At 50.9% G+C, this 15,228-nt stretch overlaps 7 protein-coding genes and 1 non-coding gene across 8 annotated transcripts; 2 read left to right on the top strand and 6 right to left on the bottom strand.

Annotated features, from left to right (window-relative positions):
* Positions 1-31: 31 nt before the first annotated feature.
* BDV59DRAFT_171870 (C2H2 type zinc finger domain protein) lies at positions 32-2,892 on the bottom strand (the record flags this gene model as incomplete). The annotated part of the gene is made up of 5 exons (XM_073688633.1): positions 2,653-2,892; positions 2,160-2,576; positions 1,818-2,105; positions 751-1,765; positions 32-697 (listed from the first exon to the last, which is right to left on the bottom strand). Coding segments are annotated over exons 1-5 (2,489 nt in total), but the record flags the coding sequence as incomplete, so codon positions are not given.
* Positions 2,893-3,444: 552 nt separating this feature from the next.
* On the top strand, positions 3,445-4,066 carry BDV59DRAFT_171871 (SDR family NAD(P)-dependent oxidoreductase). Its single transcript, XM_073688634.1, has 2 exons — positions 3,445-3,661; positions 3,723-4,066. Exons 1-2 carry the CDS (start codon positions 3,553-3,555, stop codon positions 4,016-4,018), a joined length of 405 nt encoding a protein of 134 aa, XP_073550797.1. The 5' UTR covers positions 3,445-3,552; the 3' UTR covers positions 4,019-4,066.
* Positions 4,067-5,032: 966 nt separating this feature from the next.
* BDV59DRAFT_t52 lies at positions 5,033-5,104 on the bottom strand. Its single transcript has one exon. It is a non-coding gene; the product is annotated as a tRNA-Arg (tRNA).
* Positions 5,105-5,831: 727 nt separating this feature from the next.
* Positions 5,832-7,368, top strand: BDV59DRAFT_191311 (putative neutral amino acid permease; the record flags this gene model as incomplete). The annotated part of the gene is made up of 3 exons (XM_073691881.1): positions 5,832-6,024; positions 6,081-6,510; positions 6,573-7,368. The coding sequence occupies 3 exons, from the start codon at positions 5,832-5,834 to the stop codon at positions 7,366-7,368; spliced, it is 1,419 nt and encodes a 472-aa protein (XP_073550798.1).
* A 213-nt stretch (positions 7,369-7,581) lies between these two features.
* Positions 7,582-8,260, bottom strand: BDV59DRAFT_126573 (uncharacterized protein). The gene has a single exon (XM_073686902.1). It carries the CDS (start codon positions 8,064-8,066, stop codon positions 7,683-7,685), a length of 384 nt encoding a protein of 127 aa, XP_073550799.1. The 5' UTR covers positions 8,067-8,260; the 3' UTR covers positions 7,582-7,682.
* Positions 8,223-10,170, bottom strand: mpkC (mitogen-activated protein kinase mpkC). Its single transcript, XM_073686901.1, has 9 exons — positions 10,020-10,170; positions 9,918-9,965; positions 9,726-9,855; positions 9,631-9,674; positions 9,479-9,578; positions 9,075-9,431; positions 8,943-9,021; positions 8,703-8,886; positions 8,223-8,649 (listed from the first exon to the last, which is right to left on the bottom strand). Exons 1-9 carry the CDS (start codon positions 10,070-10,072, stop codon positions 8,529-8,531), a joined length of 1,116 nt encoding a protein of 371 aa, XP_073550800.1. The 5' UTR covers positions 10,073-10,170; the 3' UTR covers positions 8,223-8,528.
* A 296-nt stretch (positions 10,171-10,466) lies between these two features.
* On the bottom strand, positions 10,467-11,178 carry BDV59DRAFT_171881 (uncharacterized protein). Its single transcript, XM_073688635.1, has 2 exons — positions 10,782-11,178; positions 10,467-10,713 (listed from the first exon to the last, which is right to left on the bottom strand). The coding sequence occupies exon 1, from the start codon at positions 11,097-11,099 to the stop codon at positions 10,875-10,877; it is 225 nt and encodes a 74-aa protein (XP_073550801.1). The 5' UTR covers positions 11,100-11,178; the 3' UTR covers positions 10,467-10,713; positions 10,782-10,874.
* A 42-nt stretch (positions 11,179-11,220) lies between these two features.
* On the bottom strand, positions 11,221-14,072 carry BDV59DRAFT_191313 (P-loop containing nucleoside triphosphate hydrolase protein; the record flags this gene model as incomplete). Its single annotated transcript, XM_073691882.1, has 4 exons — positions 11,221-11,368; positions 11,494-13,200; positions 13,269-13,627; positions 13,680-14,072. The coding sequence occupies 4 exons, from the start codon at positions 14,070-14,072 to the stop codon at positions 11,221-11,223; spliced, it is 2,607 nt and encodes an 868-aa protein (XP_073550802.1).
* Positions 14,073-15,228: the final 1,156 nt, after the last annotated feature.

Consider the following 15,228-nt stretch of genomic DNA (forward strand, 5'->3'; position numbering starts at 1 on the left):
TGTTCATTCGTAGGATTAATGCATAAATATACTGCGAGTGTATGTACATCTACTCTAACTAGATCGGATTAACTCCAGGTATCGTTCCAAACTCTCTCCCATGACGTTTATGAACGGCCACTGCGTGTTCTTCTTGAATAGCCGGGCCCAGAGCTTGATCACGGCCACTCCAAGGCTTTCCGGATCTAGTCCGGAGGGACTTTCTCCCTCCTCCACGTCCATTGAGGAATATGCTTCCTCGACGATGCAGCGAGTCCAGTGCAAGATTCTGCTCTCGTTGTCACTGAGGGCTTGGTTATTTCCAGCCTCCGCAACTGACAGCAGCCATTTGCTCAGGAGTACGGCGCATTCCAGGCTTGCGATCGAATGACGCACACTCCAGAAGAACGCTTGGCTGCGCGCCACATGATCGATGCCCAGCCGGACGGGAATGCTCAGTGCGTGCGCTGAATAAATCAGCGCCGGGGTTAGCCGGTGACTCCTCCCCGGTCGGGGCGACTTCAGCAATGAACTGGCAGTACGATAAGGATCGCGTGTCTCCAGCTGACGGTATGGGCCCAGGTTCAGGGATAGGCGCACATAGGCGAGGCCTAGGAGCGAACTGGAAGTGAATGGGATCGGGCCGTTCTCATTATGAGGATCAAGACTGGACTCGGGAGCCTGTTGCCATACAGAAGTCCATGAACGAAGCGCCCTCCTTTCGCGTATGTTAGTACGCATGGTAACGATCAGATCTGGGCCATAACTTACTCGAGCTTGTTTAGCTCCTCCGTCGGAAGAGACAGCGACTGATCCCCATTTGGTATAGTTAGTTCACTCACTAAATGAATACGCTGGAGAAGGCCATGCAGGAGAATGTAATTCCCTAACGGTGCCGGGATTGGGTCAAGCGGGAGTGTGGTTCGAGAAGGCTGGAGCAGAAGCCTTAAAGCATCCTGGAAAAACAGCTGCTGAGAGCCAACCTCTCTCTGGGCGCTCTCCCACTCACTCGCCGTCGTTGCCTTCCATTCCTTTGTTGAACACGGGAGACGTAGATGAACCTCGCTGCTGCGAAGTACAGGATACACGTTGTATGCTATGCTGTGGACATGAACAAAGCAAAATGAGATGAACCTCGTTCGCCTTATGGATTCCTCTTCCGCCCATTCATGCCACTGCAAGGGAGTGTGTCTTGAGGCGACAGTGATGTTCTCGTTCAAGCCAAAGTCGCGCAAACATCGCACCAGAAGACTCTGTAGTCCAAAGGCCTCCTGGACTAGCTCTGCCCCCTCCCAGGTAGCATATCCCATCAACACTAGCAGGGTCCGGACATTTTCTATTTGCCGCCATGCGTTCATCCCTATGGCGTTCTCTGTTGGTGAAAGAGCGGCTGTCTGACTATCCATCGGTATCTGGATGATAGAATTATACGCCGTGATGGGAGGATATGTCTCCTTCGAGAGACGGTGAAGCACGATCGCTTTCGCCGCGTGAAATAGTCTTACAGCATTGCGATGCTCGAAGCGATACTGCGCCCCTATGGTCATGAAGGCCAGGATAAGCTCCGGTGCGCGCTCGTTGATCCGTAATGTTGGAACATGGATGAAAGGTAGGTGAGGATGGAACCCATCAAAGAATGAGGTCAGATACCTCGTTAAAGTGTGTCGAGAAGGTAGAGCAAAATCGGGGATGAGATGGCGGAATTCTTCCAGGGAAGACGCAAGCCGAAGACGTTGTTCTTCGCTGACTTTCAGCGGCGACGACTTCTTGGATATCTGAGGGGGTTCTAAAACAATATATCAGATGCGAAGTGACCAATATGCATAGCCATTGCATACCATAGTCAGAAACTGTTCCTAGGCTTTGATCGCCTGGAGGGACCGAGGGTAGCCACGATCGAAAGGGCGAGTCTGCACGAGAACCTTCCGGTTGGGACCGACGAGCTTGTCCTTGCTGCTCCCGACTATTTCTCCCAGACTCGGCCATATCGGCGGGGACCGCACTCTGAACCTGCGGAACCTCTCCCACGGCAGGAACCCATTCGGAGGGCAGACCAATGGAATCCAAAAAATGCGTGAACTCTTGGAAATGATTCAGTTCCTCGGACAGATATGGTACAGGTTGGGCTGGAGGGGATTAGCTGCAGGATTCCGTGTGGTGCAGAAGATCTAGGGCTGTACCTGGCGCTTGCGCATCCCGAAAATTACCGGGGAGGAGGAGCTGTGCGGCCTGAAGTATATCGGCATCATGCGTGACAGCTGGGTGGAGATTGGCGCTGTTATCCCCCGCGTTGAGTAGCGGTTGGGTCTGCTCAAGATAGGGAGCTGATTGCGTCCCCGTCCATTGATCCATGCCCGGCTGTACTGGTAGGGGAATTTCCGGCCGAGGCGCAGGCGGAACATTGTATCGTCGTTGAGGCGTGGACGCTGGATCTGACGTCCGTCGTGCCGCCGCCTGTTCGGCACCATCGCGGTCTGGCTGAGAATTCGGCGAGATCAAGCCATTATTCTCATGAGTGATACGGGTATGTCGTTTTAGCAGATCGCGCCGTGTAAAAGCAGCTCCGCAGAAGCAAATGTAGGGCTTCTCTTTGGTGTCTACAGACGATCAGTACTTGAACGCAACCATGATGTGCGCATGCGCATGAAGAACGCATTAAACCGAAAGACTCACGAGTACGGACATGGCGCTCCAAATGCTCGGTCCTCCGAAAGCTCCGACCACAATGTTCACAGACCCGAGCCTTTCCTCCAACGCCCGAGCCACGACTGCTCCGGGAAGGGTGTGACGATTGGGACAGCATCAAGGCATTTGGGGAAGGCCAACAGATGGAATAGTCGCAGCGACTGCACGGCAGTTTGGGACGCGGTCCACCTGGGGGGGTTGTGAGTTGGAGAAGCGAAGGTGTGGTGGATGCGGCGAAGAGCGGAGAAGAGAAAGAGGGGAAGGAGGAGAGAAAGCCGAAATGACCCCAACGCCACTTTGGGAATTCCCCACTGCCCCGATAAGGATAAGCTCCCAATCGGGTATAAGGCCATATCCTCCCAACTACTACTACTAGTACTACTTACTTACTTACTGTCTAGTATCTACAGTATCTCTCCCTTCTTTAACTTCACCATGACCCGTACGTATTCCTTTCCCGGCGTCGCTCTCGTTACCGGTGCTGGTGGCTCCGGTAGGTATGCCTCCCTTGTCTGTCCATACCCCTACTAAATACCTCCAGGCATCGGAGCCGCAGTCGCAAAAGCATTCGCCGCCGCTGGCTGCGAGAAAATAGCCATCACCGATATCAATCAGTCCTCGCTGGAGGGAACCAAGAGATCCATCCTGGAATCACACCCCGCCATCCGTCTGGTCGTCGAAGCCGGCAATATCGCGGATGAACGATTTGTTGAATCGCTTATGGACCATGTAGTCAACGATTTAGGACGCCTGGACTACGCCGTCAACTGTGCCGGAGTGCTCGGAGATGGTGTCCGATCCACCGAGACAACAACAGAGGCATTCGATCGGATAAATAACATCAACTATCGTGGATGTTGGCTATGTTCCAGGGCAGAGCTAAAGCACATGCTCCACCAAGACCCGTTACCCAGTCATGATCCAAACCGCTCGCCCCAGCGAGGCGCAATTGTCAATATAGCTAGTCAGCTAGGAATTGTTGGACGTCCTGCCGCCCGTACGTTTACCTCTTGAAACTCCCTTGCCATTGTAAAAAGACCTTCTAATCCCATCCATAGCTTCATATTGTGGTTCTAAAGCAGCAGTCATAGCTTTGACGCGGTCCGATGCCATAGATTACTCTGAAGATGGAATCAGAGTCAACTGCGTCTGTCCCGGGGTGATTGAAACACCTATGACGACATACAATGAAGAGGTTCGTGAAAGGTTACGGCCCGCCATCGACATTGCTCCAATGCGCAGAATGGGCAAGCCCGAGGAAGTGGCAGATACAGTGCTCTTTCTCTGTTCTACATTTGCATCTTTTGTACAGGGACACGCACTTGTGGTGGATGGAGGGTATATCATAAATTAAGAAACTGTCTGCAACATAACGACTCACGATGTTTAAATTGATATGGACACCAGGCCTTTTAGCATTTGCGCACTTACAATTATGTCTAATCGAATCCATGATGCACAAGAGGGTCATGAGAGAACTTTTTTACGAGATTCGGTTCGATCGTCTCTTTTCGCTTCATCCAACATCATTTACACATGACGCACTGTCAGGACTATACAGGCACCCTGTCACGAAAACCTGACACACAATGTGCATGGTCCATATAGAGCTCAATACCAGTATCCTCCAATTGATCGATCTCTATCTAATCTAATGATCTACGCCTTCTCCATCTTGCTGTCTGTTCTCCAACTGCCAAGACTAAGACCTTATCCATGGTGTTGGAGTAGACATGCGCAAACTCCACTCTGGAGACAATCGCATGATGGTCAATTAAATGGCATGGTTGGGTATATCTTACTGATATGAGCCTTTTTTTATATGGATTTATCTTTGTGGTTGGAGCGCCCGAGACTAGGACAACTCGGTGTTAATTCCGGGAATGGAGCAGACAGATTAATACAACATCCATTGCCCCTATAGTTCTTATTATGGTTATAGACATGCCATGTAGTAACTCGGAAGATGATGGAGACCACATTCCCTGAGCTAACTAAATATGGGATTCTGCTATGCGACAAATAATGGGTATCAAAGGTCTATCTCGAAATTGCAGCTACCACAATGTAAGTTTCTGTCCCAGATGCAGTTACATCAGTGACATACCCCGGTGCACATCGAAAATGTGCCTAATATCTGTGGTAAGTGAGTCCCATGTGCGTACATTATAGGGACGGTTTACATGAAAAGGATTATATCTAGCCCAATGGCCGATTGATAATCAACTATGGCAAGGAAGTCGATTTTGGAGCGCCTGATGAATCGCAGTCAAAAACTTTGTCTCAATAGGTCGACCTCCGCCGTTCTACCTAGCAACCATGCCCTATGCTTCGTATGCCTCGTAGGAGGAACGAGGAGGGCAAAAAATGACCTACGCAGGATTCGAACCTGCAATCTTCTGATCCGTAGTCAGACGCCTTACCATTGGGCCAGCAGGCCTGTTGTTGAAAGGTTGGGTCTCATTTTGCTAAATTTTCCTAGACTAAAAAATTCTGACCCACCGGCAACCGCGGATGACACTATTTCACCGAAACAGGATAGATTTGCATCAAGTACTTCGTACCCAGGTGAGGAATTGCGATATACGTCATTCAATGTGCATTGTAGTACCTGAATTGTGGGATATCTGTGATGGTTGAAGCAGGATGGTGGATGTCTACTTTGTGATATACTCCGTCTCGCGGTATATATATCCGCCCACTGCACATCAATGACGTCTTCGGGGAACCAGAAAAGCAAAACAGAACTACACGAACCACGGGAAGTTTAAGCATAGATAACCGTGCCAGAATATATAAGCCCTTCTACCACACTAGTGTGGGAATCAATTACCCCAAGTCTCCAACATAACGACAACAGCCCGTTTACTCCAACTTGCGGACCCTCCGATATGCATGATCTGTAACGACAAACTCAGTGTCAGCTTATCAGTGTGATCGACTCGAGGTGGATCTTTCCCAAGACCGTTATCAGACTTCTTTATCGCCCTATGGAAGTCCCTTTGGTCCCGTACATGCCGAAGTACGCAGTAGATCAGGGATACGCAAGGGATGGGCGTGCATAAAGAATAAAAAGGTTAATAAAGGCGATCACCCCAGCGTCTCGTGCGGGGGATCTTAGCCGCGAGGATTATTCCCTGTTCCCCTAAAATTGGGACGTCTTCAGTATGGCGTCGTATCCCAACGAGGCCAAAGACCTCAAAATCGCCAAGAGTGGCCCTCCCAGTGAGGACATCGGCATCGCACAATCGCAGGAGCTGAAAGCAGGCGATGACCGCTACGAGGTCTTCAAGAAATGCGATGGCCAGGTCGACTTTCGCACCGTGAGCTGGATCCGGGCATCAGCAATCTTCTTAAAGAGTTCGTTGCCCCATCCGACCGCTAATCCTGTAGACGTACCTTCTCACGACGGATAGTGCTGTTCGCTACCGGCATCCTCTCCATTCCATCAGTCATGTACGACCTGGGTGCTTTCCCAGGCGCCATAAACCTCATCGGCTGGAGCGCCATCAATGCGTACGGAGCCATCATCCTGGGGAACTTCCGCAATCGTCACCCCCAATGTCATTCCGTAGCGGACATGGCGCAGGTCGTCGGGGGATACATCTTCAAGGAGATCGTGGGACTCATGTTCATAGTCACCTACGTGATCACCGCGGCGTCCGGCGTCATTGGCGTATCCGCCGCATTCAATGCGCTGTCATTACACGCCATGTGCACCGTGTACTGGTCAGTCATCTCGACCGTCATTATCGCCCTGTTCGCCAGCGTCCGCAAATTCTCGCACATCGGCTGGTTAACCTGGGTGGGCTTCATCAGCGTCTTTGCAGCCGTCTTCATCATCGTGTACGTCCGCGCCTACACCCGCAATCTCTCGCCTTAATAGACACACGCTAACCTATGCCCAGCGTCGGAGTAACCGTCCGGGATCGACCCGCGGCGGCGCCTCAAACTGGCGACTTCGACTTCGGCTACCGAGTAATCGGGAACCCAACCTTCGCCGCAGGTATCACAGCCGTAGCCACCATCTTCGTCTCCAGCTCGGCCACATCCGCCTTCCTCCCCGTGATCTCGGAGATGCGCAACCCCAGGGACTACCCGAAGGCCGTGTACACGAGCATGGGGTTCGTGGCGGCTTCCTACCTCGCCTTCAGCCTGGTGATCTACCGCTGGTGCGGGAAATGGATTGCGTCGCCGGCCCTGGGGAGCGCAGGGGAAACGGTCAAGCGAGTGTCGTATGGCATTGCGTTGCCGGGGTTAATCATCAGCGGATCGCTGTACGTGCATGTCGCGGCGAAGTATCTCTTCGTGCGCATCCTGCGCAATTCAAAGCACCTGCAGGCCAACACGCTCGTCCACTGGGGCACGTGGCTGACATGCACCGTTGGGCTGTCGGCGATTTCGTTCGTGCTGGCCTCCGCTATCCCTATCTTCACCTATGTGTTGGCGCTTGTGGGCAGTCTTTGCTTTGCGCCGCTGGCGATTAGTCTCCCCGGGCTGCTGTGGGTGTTCAGCCACGGAGAGTACCGCCGGGCGGGCCTCTACCGGGCGGTTGTGTATGGCCTTCATGTTTTGTTGATCCTGTTGGGTCTTTTCATGATGGTTGGGGGTACATACGGTGTGATTGTGCAGATACTGAATGCGTATAAAAGCGGCAAGATCGACAAGGTGTTCTCTTGTGCTGATAATAGTGGCTCTGTCTGATTTGCCCGGTATATGGACTGGAGGTTATTATGGGCATATGGATTCTAATATCAGCAATAAAGAACGCCCGCCGGATCTGATAAATAACTGTCGCTTATTGCAGGACAAATAATGCATATACATGCTTTAATAGAGGTAGAATTTGCGGTGAGTATATGTTTGAACGCTATACTCCAAATTTGAGGATTTTCGGTCACCCGAGGTCGCCACCCATGATGCTAGACCATGGACGATGGAGTATATTCCTCACCACTAATCGTCTCAGCCACGACACCCTACGCAGGACCGAAGAGCGTATTCAATTCCAGGAAAGCCTAGCACTTCACCAAGAAACTGCGAATATCCTCCTCTCCCTTGGCCTTCACGGGAGTGCAAGTCGACGCAGCCTGTGCCCCGACCGTTCTTACCGTGTCGTTCTGTGCGCAGTGATCATCACCGAAGAAATGCACCTTGCAATTGGGATCTGTGATATTGTTGGGAATGTATGCCAAAGCTCCACCGTTGTAAATTGCGTCCTGACAGGTGGTACTGTTGGATCCCGAAAATAGGCTGACTTCTCCCGTGCAGTGGCTGTTTTGGTACAGCGAGAATTCCCAGGAAGCGTCAGGGTCGTGGTCTTGCTTTTGATAGGAGGAGCGAGCGTTGGCCACGCTGGTGAAAACGGCGATGATAGCCATGATATCCGGGACGGCTCGCATGTTTGCAGTCTCACGTACGGGGCTATGCGCGGGGTTCGGAGAACGATCACAATGAGACTATTACTGCGTTAGTACCAACTTTGTCCGCCGCAATATCTCACTAGAAACTCCCCACTATGGCCGTAGAGGGTGATGTGGTACCTGGCTTATCGGGCGGCGTAGCTGTTTCTCGAAATGCGACAGAACGGTAAAGCCGAACGACCTGTTGACGCGACAAAGTACGGAGAGAGGATGGGGAAGGAGATGAAATGACGTGGAAGCAAGCTCCTTGACACAAGTTTGTTTATTATTCGTGTTACTGAGCGGCAAGGGGTGTCATTAGACCTCAACATACAAGACATGATACCTACTCGCTGATTTGAGACGCTCACTGATTTCGGCATCCATGGCTGCAACCACAGTCCTCTCATCTAAGCGATCTTTGATCGTCACGTATATCGTAAGTGGCAGTCGCTGACCGTATCATGACATATCCGCGAATTGGTTCTGGTCCAGAAACTCCAGGACATTGGAAAAATCCTCCTGCACCATAGAATCCGACGGGTTGGCGTCCGTACTGTGAAAGTCCAAGACCTCGGAGTACCTACGGGGAATCACTCGTCAGCGTGTGGAAGTAGGAGGGGAGGAAAGGTATACATCATGAGTTTCCAAGTCTCCTTGGGAAGGTCGGCGTCGTTGAACGACCAGTCGAACTTTTCCTCCGCCACCGGTTCGTCGGCCGGGTCATGATATGGGAGAAGATAAGGATGTTGTAGAGAGTCGGCAGCGGAGATTCTTTTGGATTGGTCGAACAGTAGCATTCTTTCAAGAAGGTCCACAGCTGTCATCGAGTCAGCATATCTTGGCCCCGTCGAACTCCATGCAGAACATCCTCACCATCAGCCTCCCCTTCCGTGAATAGATTCCTGAGTTGTCGTGGCTCCTTATGCGGCAGCGATTCAACAATATGACGAGTCTGCGGGTCCTGTTAGGCACAGTGATTGGGAGCATGGAAGGTGTGGCACCCACATTCTTGCTAGTTATCTTCTCAATCACCTCCTCCGGCGGATTACCAATCATGTCAGTGATGAGATAAAATTGATTGATGTGATCCTTCCCAGGAAACAACGGTGCACCGCGTAGCATCTCAGCGAGGATGCACCCTGCACTCCAGATATCGACTTCGACGCCGTATCTCTGCCACGTCAACATAATCTCCGGGGCGCGATAGTATCTGGTCGACACGTATCCCGTCATTCGTGGCTCCTGTACGCGTGCGAGGCCGAAATCGCAGATCTTCAGGTCGCAGTTCTCGTTGATTAGTAGGTTGCTTGGCTTGAGATCCCGGTGGATGACTCCCGCGGAGTGGATGTATTTCAATCCCCGCTACGCAGATTAGAACAGCACGATATGAGGTGTGAGAGGTTGCGCACCATGAGCTGATACATAAAAAACTGGGCGAATTTGTTATCCAACGGTTTCGACCGCAGGAGACGACCGAGGTCCGTGCCTAACAGCTCGGTAACCAGGTATCTGGCAGTATCTGTTAGGGGGGTTGTTTCCTCCTTCCAGGAACTGGTCATACATGTCTTCCAGCGGAGAGATAAAGATGTCGCATAGTCCAATGAGCTACGGAAGGTTAGTAGCGAAGAAGACAGACACCAGGGACGAAACTCGCACATTCTCATGCCGAAGCTTTTTCAACAGCTTGACTTCTCGATAGGTACGTTTGGCGATGGACGATGATGCAAAGGGGCTCATCATCTTCTTGATAGCCACCGGCTGCTGGGTTATTTGATCGTATGCCGAGCTGAATGAGCGCGGACGGTCAGCTCGCGTCCCCCCAGGACAAACGGGGCGAGGAATGCATACCAAACAAGCCCGAAGGCCCCCAGACCAACAGGCCGTACGTTTGCATACCTGGACCAACGTTATCTCCTGGCGGGGACGGGCGTTGCTGAGAAGGACCAATACCTGATGGTCGTCTCGAACTTGGTGCCTAGAATATCGGAACGGACGAATTCCATGATGTCCAGAGGGCTAAAACGAGGAGAGTTTTACGAAAAAGATGGAAGACCGAGGGGAATGGAGTCAGAAGCGGCGCGGCGTATTTTGTGGCTTGTAAGGGGTCGGACAGTCTGATAGGCGGGATGGGGACGACAGGACGGATACGTAAGCGAGTAGTCTCCTTCACCAGCAAGCTGGTAGAGCACAGCGAGGCGAGTCAGTTGGTCTTGGAATGGGAGGAGGAAATCTGTGCCACGTTGGAAAAGATTGTAGATGTACGGGGGTGTGCGGCGTACCATAGATCCGCAATGCGACGCTCCCATTGGCGGGACGGGATCCCAGTGGTCGACCACCGAATCGGCCAGGAAAACAAGGCACAGATGGCTCCTATGGCTCAGGTATCCACTGCCCATCGCCAATTTTTTCCCGGCGAACGAGGCTTTCAAATCCCGCTCGGAAAAGTCTTCATCTGCTTCCTCGTTGGTTCGTCTCTTCCCACGAATCATACCCTAATCGCCCTTCTATGAAACGATCGACTGGATCCCCATACGATCCCCCCAGATGCCATGCTTCTCGCTTCCTAACGGCGAGGACTGCCCGGAGTCTTTCTCCAGCGTGCCTAAAGGGATTTGGTTTGCCAGAATCTTCCCCAGCTGCCGAGGTAAGTAGGAGATCCACTGATCCGTCAGCTTGGGCTCGTGCCAGAACCCTAACCTCGCTTGATGAAAGGGATCGGAGAAATCACTGCCATTAAAACATATAGATTGACCTAGAATCGTCTAATCTGACAAGTTCAGCCCTTTCAAAAGCCGTCTCCTGGATTCAGTAAAGTAACAATCTCTCAATTTCCACCGATTCGATCGCTTCCTCCCCGCCCGGGGAACAGGTGCAGCGGCACGCGTGGTGTTCTGAACATGGTCTGGGGCATACGTGGCCACAGGGCATCTGGCCATTGCAGTTTCGGTCGCACTTGACTAGGTTATGCGAGAAACGGTGACAGCGAAGAGGGCATTGGTGCCCACAGTTCAGGGTTTGGTCGCATGGCATGTTGCAGCCGCCGTTCGTGTACGCCCAATCCGAGGGTTCTTTGCCAGTATCAGCTAGGAAAGTCCCAGGCACGAGAGAAAAAGGAGACAACGAACCTTTTTGGAAGATAATAGTCCCATGATTACTGCATGTAACCGGCATTCGAGGCGCCAGCCGTTGAGATGAACCGTCCGCCATGATACCAAGAACCTCTCGCCATAAGGGATTCGCAGAGGTCAACGTTCTGTCGTTCCCAAAGATGAAGAAGCCACTCCGTGCACGGGATAGTGCTACGCAAACTCGATTCTCAACCGTGAGAAAGCCGATGCTATTGTTGCCGCTTCTGACTAGCGAAAGGATAATGATCTCGTTCTCTTCGCCTTGGTAGGAGTCAACGGTAGCCACTTTCATATACTCCCCCTGGAGATAAGAATTGCTCCGCAACATCTTCAGAAGCTTTTTTCTCTGGCCATTGTAGAATGTTAAGATCGTGATGTCCTGGACAGGGACACCACTGAGCACGAGATGGACATAGAAACCGACAATCATCTCGGCCTCCATCTCGTTTACCTTGGATGAAAGACTGTCACTGCTCTCTGGCCAGTCATGAGTAAAGAAATAGGACCGCACACTGCCCATACCAGGGATATCAGGCCGTTGATGCACAGATTCGTGGTCCTGGAGTTTTCCATAGATGGGATCTAAGAGTCGGCGGATCTCAGGAGCCATTCGTCTTTGCTTTCGCAGGGTAACATACTCAAGCCCATTGTTGACGAGGCGCTCAAACATTGACACGGCAAGGAAAAACGGCTCACCACCCAACTCCTCAACCGAACAGTGTCCTTTCAACTGTTGATGATCTCCCACCAAGATCATGTGTTGCACCGACTCGAGGCAAGAGACGGCAATGGGCGCTTCGATAACCTCTGCGGCTTCTTCAATAAGAACTATCTTTGGTTTGAGGCTTGCAATCAAGCCCCGGTACTTGCTGAGACCCGTCGCTGTCACTCCGATGACCTTTGCAGTCTGTAGGAAAATGCTATCTCTTTCCCATTTTCCAATCTGTATGTCTTTTGAGTTTCTTGTGTACTCAGCGACAAGCGGACGGAGATGGCTCAGAACCTTTTCTTTTGCCAGCATGCAGAGCACACCATAAACTGCACCACGCTCTTTGACCGGGATCCTCCACATGTCGGAATACTTGCGGTAATCGATAGCTCCCTTATCAGGCCTTCTCAGTCCTCGGAAACCTTCGCCGATATGGAGGTAGTCGCCTCTCAGAATATCGTAGTCATCTTCGTCCACACCGTGTTCGGCGTCTAGCTCTTTCAACTGCTCATACTCGAGGTCGACCTCATCTTCAGCAAACCCGAAATTGTCTGCAGCGTACTTGACCTTGAATCTCACCAACTGGTCTCCAAGCCAGGCAGAGATAGGATCGGCATCCTCACGATCACTGGGACGGATCCAGTCCTTGGCTCCTTTGGTCAGGGAATCGAATTGGGACTGGGTTAGTAACCCGTATTCGAAGAACAAAGAAGAAGGGAGAGGGGCTTCAATATATTCCAAATCGAAAGGCTTGAGGAGCCTTAAGATGCCTTGTTGGAGAGATCTTTGCTTCCCCCTTGCTGACCCTAGAATGCTGCCATGGAGGGAGACCGTAGGCTGCGTCTTCTTCACATTGAATAATGTGTGCTTTTTTACATCCAAGTCGCTACTCCGCGATCCCAATCTGATATAGTTTTGTTCGAAACGGGAGATATGAACCAAAAGCTGATCAAGCGCGTGATTAGTCTGCGAGGAAACGATAATAGGAGGGTCATCGGGCTTCATATTGGAGATAAGGACTTTCAGAGCCACGACTGAGACGAAGGTCTTTCCGGTCCCTGGGGGACCTTGGACAATGGCAAGTCGTTTTGTCAGTATCTGACGCAACGCTTCCCATTGAGTGTCGTCCAGATCACCTGTCGGGGCGCCTGGCCACCCGTTTAAAACATCCACTTTCCCTTCTCTCTGGGTCTCGTCAATAGCCGATTGTAACTTCACAATTGGGTTTTGCTGAACGTAAGCTGGTGGTTCGATATTTGGCTGGAGGAAGCAAATGTTTTCCGCCAGGGGAAAACTACTTAATTGGTCAGCCTTACGTTGGTGGAGCTAGAAACAGATCCAACTGTTATACACAACACTTACGTTTCTCGTCTCATCTTCTGGAGCGCTGTCATTGTGTGTCTTGACGCTTCATAATAGCCGGTTCTAGCCTCAACCATGATCCACTCCTTATGGGGATCGAAATCGACGTCCTCCGGCTGTGCAAAGTAGATGTCTATCTGGGGAGGTTGCAGCTGAACTTGTTCGAGTGGTCTAGCGGCCACTATGGCGATGACACATTCAGCTTGGAAAGCATCGTCGGCGGGAGATAGAGCAACGATAGTCCCACTGATCAGCCGCTTGGTGTACTCCCAGATGATGCGTTTTCGCGACCTCTGAGTGGAGAACTGGACACGGAACCCCAGTCCCTGTTGAGCAAAAGTGAGCCCTACGATATGGACCTTACAGATCTGATTAGTAGATTGTGACAATGAGAAGGGAGAGAAAAGAAACCTTGTCGTAGATAGAGACACTTTTCGAATCAGTCATGGTTGGGTTTGCTCTCACATATGCCACTGCATCCCGTAGAGGCGCGACGGAGTCCTCTCTCAGAAGATCATAGTGTGCTTGAAGGTAAGTCTCCCTGGATCCCCAAGGGCCTTTGATTTGGTTCGGCACAAGATCGATGACTGTATCGTCAGTTTCTGTACCAAGAATCTCTTCATGTGATGGTATCTCTGGCCTGAGAGACCATGGCTCTGCCTCTTCGAGGCTAGGCTGATTGTAATAATATCGAATGTCCTTGTTCGCCAGAGCAACTGGGTGGATTTTCATGGTAGGTCTCTTCTGGCGCATTTGAGAGGCCCCAGTATGGAACCAACCGCCTGGATTGAGGTGTTCGGACATGACTTCACTCTTAGAGAGATACAGCAGCTTCTGGCGATGATTTATGGAGGATGGTGGAGTCATAAGGATATTCCGATTCTGGGGATACGCAAGTCCAAGAACTGGTGGGGAGAAGAGAAGACAAGAGAGAAGATTTGGGTAGTGAGGATGGAAATAAAGGAAAAGACGGCGTTTGCAGGGAAAGAACTGAGGTAGAAGCAAAGAATGGAAACGGCAGGTTGAGAAATCTAAGTATCGCATCAGACAGGAAGGTGTTTAAACATGTGTTCCGCCAGTAACACTCTTCCCTCAGTGAATGTTGATGCATCGCTCGATGTGTTTGTATTTCACAATCCAACTCGAGGCCAATGTAACTTCACAAGCTTCTTACCTGCTATACAGTGAATGTGTTCATCGTACAATCTCGAGGTACCAAGCTGCTCCATCTACCAGTGATCCGACTGTGTCCATTGGTTATCATTTACACCATCGTGTATGCCTCGTTCGGTTGTCGCCGCTTGAGAGGGGATAGACAGAAGGTGTGGCTGTCAAAGGGAGGCCTATACCTATCTACTCCGGAGGATTCGCCGATAAAACAAGAGAAAATCCTGTTAAATATATTGTGTAAATTATACACAGGCTACCATCTTTTATTAGGGAAAGAGTGATAAACTATTATGATGGACGATATGTCATGTACTAGAGAGTTGCACCATCTTGCCTTATACTAATCAAGTTAACTCGACATGTCCTGTTTCAAACTAAACCAGTCTATTTCTTAGCTTCCATGAGAATTTTGAAGAATTTCTGATTTTGAAATAAATCAGTCATGATTAAATTCATTTAGCTCTTAAGTCTATCATACGGGATGATAATACAGGAGGCCGTTAGGACTCCCACAGCTGGTCACTAGTTTCGTTTAATTTTTTTGAGACCAGCGATCATCTTATAAGCATAACGGTCTTGGGACATCTCGCTTTGAGCTCTGAGTTGCATATGTAAACGGCCCCCGTCCACCGACGGCCCGAGGTGTACTTATGTCCATAATGTCCCGTTAGTTGGATATGTCCTGTCTCTCTACGGCGTAGATTCTACCCTCTTCCGGACTGGCAGGAAGGGCGCTAATGAATAGTCTCTAACGCCCACGTCGATCTCAATTTCATAAATACACAACAGC

This window comes from Aspergillus ambiguus (genome assembly GCF_047715705.1).
Source record: "Aspergillus ambiguus strain CBS 117.58 unplaced genomic scaffold BDV59scaffold_5, whole genome shotgun sequence".
NCBI lineage: Eukaryota > Fungi > Ascomycota > Eurotiomycetes > Eurotiales > Aspergillaceae > Aspergillus > Aspergillus ambiguus.

Excerpts from the sequence above, each read along its gene's own strand:
- BDV59DRAFT_171871 (XM_073688634.1), top strand. The coding sequence starts at position 3,553 with ATGCTCCACCAAGACCCGTTACCCAGTCATGATCCAAACCGCTCGCCC. Across the intron at positions 3,662-3,722 it reads TGTTGGACGTCCTGCCGCCC|CTTCATATTGTGGTTCTAAA; the intron begins GTACGTTTACCT and ends TCCCATCCATAG.
- BDV59DRAFT_126573 (XM_073686902.1), bottom strand. The coding sequence starts at position 8,066 with ATGCGAGCCGTCCCGGATATCATGGCTATCATCGCCGTTTTCACCAGC.
- mpkC (XM_073686901.1), bottom strand. The coding sequence starts at position 10,072 with ATGGAATTCGTCCGTTCCGATATTCTAGGCACCAAGTTCGAGACGACC. Across the intron at positions 9,966-10,019 it reads AAGTTCGAGACGACCATCAG|GTATGCAAACGTACGGCCTG; the intron begins GTATTGGTCCTT and ends ACGTTGGTCCAG. Across the intron at positions 8,650-8,702 it reads GAGACTTGGAAACTCATGAT|GTACTCCGAGGTCTTGGACT; the intron begins GTATACCTTTCC and ends GATTCCCCGTAG.
- BDV59DRAFT_171881 (XM_073688635.1), bottom strand. The coding sequence starts at position 11,099 with ATGCCATGCGACCAAACCCTGAACTGTGGGCACCAATGCCCTCTTCGC.